At 37.6% G+C, this 7,559-nt stretch overlaps 1 protein-coding gene across 1 annotated transcript; it reads left to right on the top strand.

Moving 5' to 3' along the window:
• The first annotated feature begins 4,313 nt into the window (after positions 1 to 4,313).
• LOC130914695 (coxsackievirus and adenovirus receptor homolog) lies at positions 4,314 to 5,816 on the top strand. Its single transcript, XM_057834122.1, has 2 exons — positions 4,314 to 4,408; positions 4,888 to 5,816. Exon 2 carries the CDS (start codon positions 4,895 to 4,897, stop codon positions 5,753 to 5,755), a length of 861 nt encoding a protein of 286 aa, XP_057690105.1. The 5' UTR covers positions 4,314 to 4,408; positions 4,888 to 4,894; the 3' UTR covers positions 5,756 to 5,816.
• The last annotated feature ends 1,743 nt before the right edge of the window (positions 5,817 to 7,559 follow it).

Here is a 7,559-nt window from a genome sequence, read left to right as displayed (position 1 = left end):
ATATGTACATTATTTACAACATCCATACTTACGGACAAATCTTGTCCAAGGATCATATAAGCACAACATTACAACGTAGGCATCAGCCTGAGACGTGCAGCCATATAGGGAATGGGACGTACTACGTCATTGTTTGGACGCGCCTCCATGCTGATAATATGCTTTACTTCCGGTCCGCCAAACTCAACGGGGATTGTAACGTGTGGTAGTGCTAAGCTAATTCCTTCGGTGTATTAGAAAGAAATTATGGGTGTGTATTGTTGTGTTACCGGGTGCAACAGCCTCTCCCACCCACGACAAAAAAGGGCAAGGAAAACTTGACTCACTTTTCACAGTTTTCCTGCATGGAGGACCAAATATCAGATCACGAAGGCACGACGGATGGCTTGGGTCGCAACGGTTCGTCGGAAAAGCATTTCTTTTTGTCATATTTCTGCTGGAATGAGAGTGTGTTCCCGTCATCTCTACTCTTGTAAGTTGAACGATTTATCCACTGTTTTGGTTTCAATACGTTTTTTTTTTTTTTTTTTACCGTTGTGTAACCTGTTGTGTTCCTAGGTAAACCTGCATATGAAATGCTGACAACACATCCCGATTGGTCACCGTCTGTCTTCTTGGATTATTTGACAAAGAAATTTGTTCCATTTGTCTTGTGTTGGACTCAAACAAGCCCCTGCAGCAGACGCCATCTGGGTCTGCCCTTCTTGTCATTGGACTGCGGGCTTTTAACTTGTGAAAATGCAAGAACTTAAATGCACATATTTATTCTGCCTGGCTATTTAACTAAGGCCAGTGATTTTTTTTTTTGTAACCACTTTGACAACGACACGTTTCATTGTAATATTGTATACATTCTATTATTTCTTCATAATATATTCTTGTTTGCTCTAATGTAGACTTTAGACTGTCAATTCAAATAGTGTTGGAAAAGTTGCAATACCTAAAATAGAAATGCAAGAACTGTAATGTACATATTTATACACCTTTATTTACCTAAGGCCACTGAATTTTTTAAAAACTGCTTTAAAAAGACAGGTTTTGTTGTGATCTTGTATTTATATAGTATATAGCTTTTAATAATGTATTATATTATGTATTATAACATTTGCTGCCCCGTCAGAGTGTGGGCCATTTTGCACTAAAAGGATTTTAAACTGTCAGTTCAAATATTGTGTTGGAGAACTTGCAATACTTAAAATGGAAATGCAAGAACTCTAAAGCACACATTTATTCTGTCTGGCAATTTACCTGAGGCCAGTAAATAGTTTTTTTTAACTGCTTTGACAAAGACACGTTTATTGTAATCTTGTATTTGTGTATTACTTATCATTTATTATATAATATTTGTTGCCCCCGTCAGAGGGTGGGCCTTGTTTGCACTAATTTAAAGATTTTAAACTGTCGTTTCAAATATCGTATTGGAGAAATTGCATTACTTGAAATAAATCTATTGCAACTTATCAGTCCCAGTTCTTGTCTACAACACTGTCCAAACATTGTCAATGCATATTCCATATAGAATAAAATTAAATCACCTTTGTAATTATTACACCTGTTTATTATGAAGAGCTGACGTAAACAAGCAATTAACAGTTGTCAAGAACTTGTTCAAGTCATGTTTTTGTATTCACATTTTATTGACTTTTCACAACACTTGGGCTCATGTTTGGAAGAGCACAGCAAACAGAAGTTTCAGCGTGCACTCTTCGCCTTTCCAACCTCTCATAACGCTCTGATGTGGTGCGCTTGACCTCAGAATAACTCAAGAAGAGAGACGGTGACCAATCGGGATGAGTTGTCAGCATTTCATCGCAGGTTACCTAGGAACACAACAGGTTACACAACGGTAAAAAAAAAAAACGTATTGAAACCAAAACAGTGGATAAATCGTTCAACTTACAAGAGTAGAGATGACGGGAACACTCTCATTCCAGCAGAAATATGATAAGAAACGCTTTTCCGACGAACCGCTGCGACCCAAGTCATCCGTCGTGCCTTCGTGATCTGATATTTGGTCCTCCATGCAGGAAAACGGTGAAAAGTGAGTCCAGTTTTCCTTGCCCTTTTTTGTCGTGGGTGGGAGACGCTGTTGCACCCGGTAACACAACAATACACACCCATAATTTCTTTCTAATACACCGAAGGAATTAGCTTAACACTACCACACGTTACAATCCCTGTTGAGTTTGGCGGACCGGAAGTAAAGCATATTGTCAGCATGGAGGCGTGTCCAAACAATGACGTAGTACGTCCCATTCCCTATTGAGTTGGCAAGAAAACAGCAAAAACCATCTCGCAAAGCGACCACAAGAGTTCGCTGTTGGACAGCACAAAAAACCCTTCTGCAAAACTTACCAAAAGGTAGAATAATGTCAGTGACAATTTTGAAGTCTTCTTGACTCTTTGCCTCTCTTAGGTACCTAAAGAACTAGTGTCGGTTTTGATAATGAAAAGTACTTTTTTTTAACTAATTACATTCAAACAATTTTGTGGAGATAAACACTGAATAGGAAATACGATGTTTGCTAACAAAACAAGAAGTTTGACAATTTTACTTTTTTAGATATATGATTTTTACTACAATCCTCAAAACACAGCAGCAGCACAATGGTAAACAGAAAATAGCAATACAAGGAAATGTAAAATAACACTAGTTGTAGAATAACGTGTTCAAGTAAATTTGTCCCACTTCACATGATAGGTCCTGCATTGAGAGAATTGCACATCTTTGCATGGCAATGTCAACACTGAAATAATATATTGTGCAATATACATGAATTTGCATGTCATTATGACAGTTCCTTCATCTGTTTTAGTCATGCGATGTTTAAGATGATATTCAATGTACAATCCAAGTTCAACAATGTTCAAGTAAAAGCTGTATCATGTTTCTGAGAGGAGCAACGAGAGTGACGACTGTGTTGTCGCAGTCCAGCGGTCGAAATGCGGAGATCCTGCACCGAGCCATTTGTTGAATGTCCGTGAGCTTCGAGAGATTTATAGTTCTTAAAATGTAAGTGTAGCGTGGTGCAGACAAAGACGAAATGCTTAGGTCTGTCGCTACACATTTATTTTATTTTCCTTTTTCTTGTCCACTGGAACACAAGAAAATACTTTTCAGCGCAACGTTCGTCTGACGTGGCTTCACAAGTGCACAGACGGCTATATCTTATTCTTCACACTAAAATAAGAACTCTTGCATAATGATATTAATAAACAAACACAATTATCTGTAACAGAACATATTCAACGTTTTCATTGTAAACCCTAATCGCTTTCACTCGTCTTCCGCTCGTCCCCACGAGCACCTCTGCATTCATTCACGAACACACTAAACAATTAACACATTTCTAAACCATATCAACACACAATGTACCTCCAAATCAGTCCAAAACAAAGTAATTTGCTAATATACACAGTCGAATTCTAGTACTTTTCTCACCTGGAACACAAGAAAATACTTTTCAGCGCAACGTTCGTCTGACGTGGCTTCACAAGTGCACAGACGGCTATATCTTATTCGCTCCCAAAATGCGACTTCCCATAGCCCATTCACGCCAAACGGCGAACGCTGACACCTGCTGGCTAAAACCCGTCAGTACAATTTTCTTTTCAGGCAGAAACGTCTGTGTATATTTTCCCAAAACACAATAAAATAATATGAAACATTTTAAACACATGGTGAATCACGTTGTGGACACAACAAAATATTCAAATAATTATTTTGATTTTAACTGTGTGCCACATAAGCGCTGATACCGTAAACGAGGGAGTTTTTTATATCCAGCGATGAAGTTGGAGGCAGTAATGTGGCGTCGGAGCTACTCCTGTTCTGGTTTGTTTACATCTGTGGTACACTCAAAATGGCGTATGGGGGCGTGTCCGCTAGTTTGGGCACGTGACTGACAAAGACCGATTGTTTACATGCCGTCGCCATTTTAGTGCGGCACTTCCTCAGTAACCGATTGTTGCGAGTGACAGCAGTCCATATTAAGCGGCGGGTAATGTTACCTGCCTACATTATCCGTCGAACAATTAGTAATTAGTAATCCAGATAAAAGGCATACTAGTGTAGCCGACAGTCCGTATAGTCCAACTAATTACACGTTTAAGGCCATTATCCGTCCTAGTGTAGAAGTAGCCTAGTCGTTAGAGAACGTGTAAACCGGAAGTTGCGAACACAAGTGCGGAAATAAAGCGGAAGTCGCGGTACACGAAGCCGTCGATCATGGCGGCGGAGGCGTGTCAACAAATAGCGTGACGTCACGATCACAGGTTCCTTTTGAACTCTTTGATGCTTTGATCTTTTATAAGCTGTTTTTTCGTTATGAATTTTTACACCAAATGCCAAAGAAGCAGACAAGTGTTGCTGTCGTTGGTGTGCGTCTTCCTTCCTAAAGTTAAATAGGTAAGAAATCCTATTTCCTTTGATGGAGAAACATTAGAATTGTGGTGTTGTGTATTGATCATGTTTCCACACGAGCTAAATAGTGCAGTGTTATCTTTTTTTGTTGTTGTTGTTTTTCTTTCAATTTCAATTGATAGTCTAAGTATGCTGACTGATAACTTTAACACTTGTAATAATGCTTATGCTTATTGATGGCAGTGTTTTGTTTTTTTTTTTTTTACACTTGTAATAAAAAAAAATGCTGTCATCAATTGTATATTTTTATTTGAAGTGGAAACATTACTGATTGAAAGCATTTAAACTTGGAATGAGGCAAAATACATCTAACCGATGTCGGTGTTATTCTGTTTTCCATTGTTTTTTACACTTGTAATGAAAAAATGATTACTGATGTCAAGTCTATGCTTTATAGTGATAGAAAAAAAACAACATAAAATACATTTGATTAATTCCGGTATGGTTTTGCTTTTTACTTGCAGGTGACACATGTACATGGTGATGATGTGGCACCTCCTTTGGCCTTCTGTCCTCCTGGGAGTGTTTTTCAACATTTGCCCAACATGCCCTCTGGAAATCCAGAAGGAAAGGAACCACTACTACGTCGCCCGGGGGTCAAGTGTCCAGCTACCCTGTGCGTACACTCACACCGTGGACTCTCAGCAGTACACAGAGGTCTTTTGGAGTATTGTGTCTGCAGACCAAGAGGAGCAACCGATCATTTGGTTTACGGGCGGCCGCTTGTATTCCGATTTGTACAAACCAATGGAGGGGAGGGTCCACTTCACGTCAGCAGATCCCCAAAATGGAGACGCATCCATCATCATCAAAGATGTACGTCCGTCAGACATGGAGATGTACCGCTGTCTGGTGAAGAAGTTACCAGAACTGGACCAGAAGATCTTAGACCTGACAATCATGGAGGCACCCAGTCAGCCTCTGTGCAGTGTGGACGAAGAAGACAACAGTATGACGCTCAAATGCAGCTCTCTGCAAGGCACCCCACCTTTGCATTACATCTGGTCCAAGACCAGTGGAAATAAGGTCTTACCTACACAGGCCATTGTCGACCCCACAGGAGGCACCTTTCATTTCAACTTCACCGAGCGGGAGTGTGGAAGCTATCGCTGCACAGTGGAAAGTATGGTGGGCACCAAACACTGTGACCTTCACCTCGACTGTTCGCTGCCCCAGGCCAACTATGTGAGCAGTCCACAATTGCTGACAACCACTGCAGTCGCTGCCATCGTTGTCACTATCACCATATTCTTCATTGTCACAGTTGTCCTTGCCGTTTTCCGCTACCGCAAACGAAAAGATCAGTCCCAGGAAATTGAAATAGAAAAATAATTAGTTTTTGTTTATTTATGTACGATAAGTTATATCACAATTGTTGACATTGTTTGTTAAGTCTTTTACCACCAAGGCATTTTGATTTTAATTTCACTTTACTCGTGTGTTGATGAATCTATTAAACAAGTTCTATGTTATTTCTAGTATGTCGGTTGTCTTTTTTATATACATGTAAATGTTGAAATTGACCAAACTGAAAGGTTACACTTGGGGGTAAAAAAGCACATTTTGTAAAGTAAAACATCAATTTCATTTCAACACCAAACAGAAAACTGATCTTGATCTTGACTGATATTGAGTTACTGTAAAATAAATAAATATATTTAAAAAATTAACTCTCGAGTAGAAAACTTTATGGAGGGGTTCAGCTTCAAATAAAGAATATTTACAAAGCGACAAAGTTAACAAACGCTGTAGTAAGCCATAAAGACAGGTAATACTAAACAGTATCATTTGTTTATTAAATTGTTATTATTATTAGCACACCTCTGCATAAGGTTGCGTCTTTTTTAATATTAAAGAAAAAAAGGTAATAGCGATCAACTTAAATAATCGCATCATTAAATAATAATCATAAAGTAATAATATTATTTATAAAAAGTACAACTTTATTATCATTGTTGTTTATAACAGAAAATACTTAAAGTGCATACATTTTCCTGAAATAAAACAAGAATAAAAAAGAAGTCACATAAAAAAAAAAAGTAAAAAAAAAAAAAAAAAAGTAAAAATTCGCTCAAGGTACATTTTAGACCATATGATACTGAAAAATAAAATCTAATAAAATCAATAAATAAAAATAAATTCAAATTAATTAGCAACATTAACTCATTAGGACAATATGCCAAGCAATTCGACCGAAAAAACAAAAATTAATGGAACAAAAACGACAGTGTCATTGGACGGGGACAGTTTTTATTTTTGCCGCAGGCAGTATAAGCTTCTTTTCTATGCATAACAACAATGTGCGCTAGTTAATAAGCCTGTCGCTATATGCAATAAGTCAAATTATCACACGGTAAATAAAAATGAGGGCAATAATTTTCCTGCGTGCGATTTATCACCGCATGCGTTTGGGCATACATTTGTGCGTGCATGTGCACTTGCACACGTGCGTGTTGATTACTTACTGTATGAGATTCCAGTAGGTTTCAAAGGTGTTTATTGGTCATTAACACGTGGTGGAATTAAAGTCCAGACATACAAAATAAGGAAATACTTCTATATTAAACATTGTAAAATGTTAGCATTGCTACATTGAGGCTAATGGAAAAAAGACATGTTTTAACCACTTCACTGCCTGCTATAAAACATTGACAGACTTCTCCACAACGCAAAATTGTGGTTAAAAGGTGACACATCAAACATGAAAACTCGCTGGATTAAAGAATTTGCAAGCGATGCGAACAAAATAAAAAAAAAAATCTATTACTGATATAACATGTATGACGAAAGAGAAGTGCATTTTGTTTTTGTTTCTTTTTACTGAGTGTAAAGCTTACAGTCAATGGCTTAGCAAACGTACTTCCGGTGAACATTTCAAAATAAAATGTTCAGATTTCTGGAGGCAATCGCATATACTTCAGATTCTACACTAAGAATAAATTTAAAATGACACCCATTATGAAAAATGTGATTGGCAATGATAATATGATGTAATAAACATAAGCGGATTTTGGGGGGGGGCAGGCCCCCCTGGTGTCCGAAAAGTGTCATTGCATTTAATTGACTTAGCTACTGTATTTATATATATATATATATATATATATATATATATATATATATATATATATATACATAT

Source organism: Corythoichthys intestinalis, chromosome 4 (assembly GCF_030265065.1).
Source record: "Corythoichthys intestinalis isolate RoL2023-P3 chromosome 4, ASM3026506v1, whole genome shotgun sequence".
NCBI classification, from domain to species: Eukaryota; Metazoa; Chordata; class Actinopteri; order Syngnathiformes; family Syngnathidae; genus Corythoichthys; species Corythoichthys intestinalis.
The sequence above is the reverse complement of the archived record's forward strand: the minus strand, read 5'-3'. Positions and strand labels throughout refer to the sequence as shown.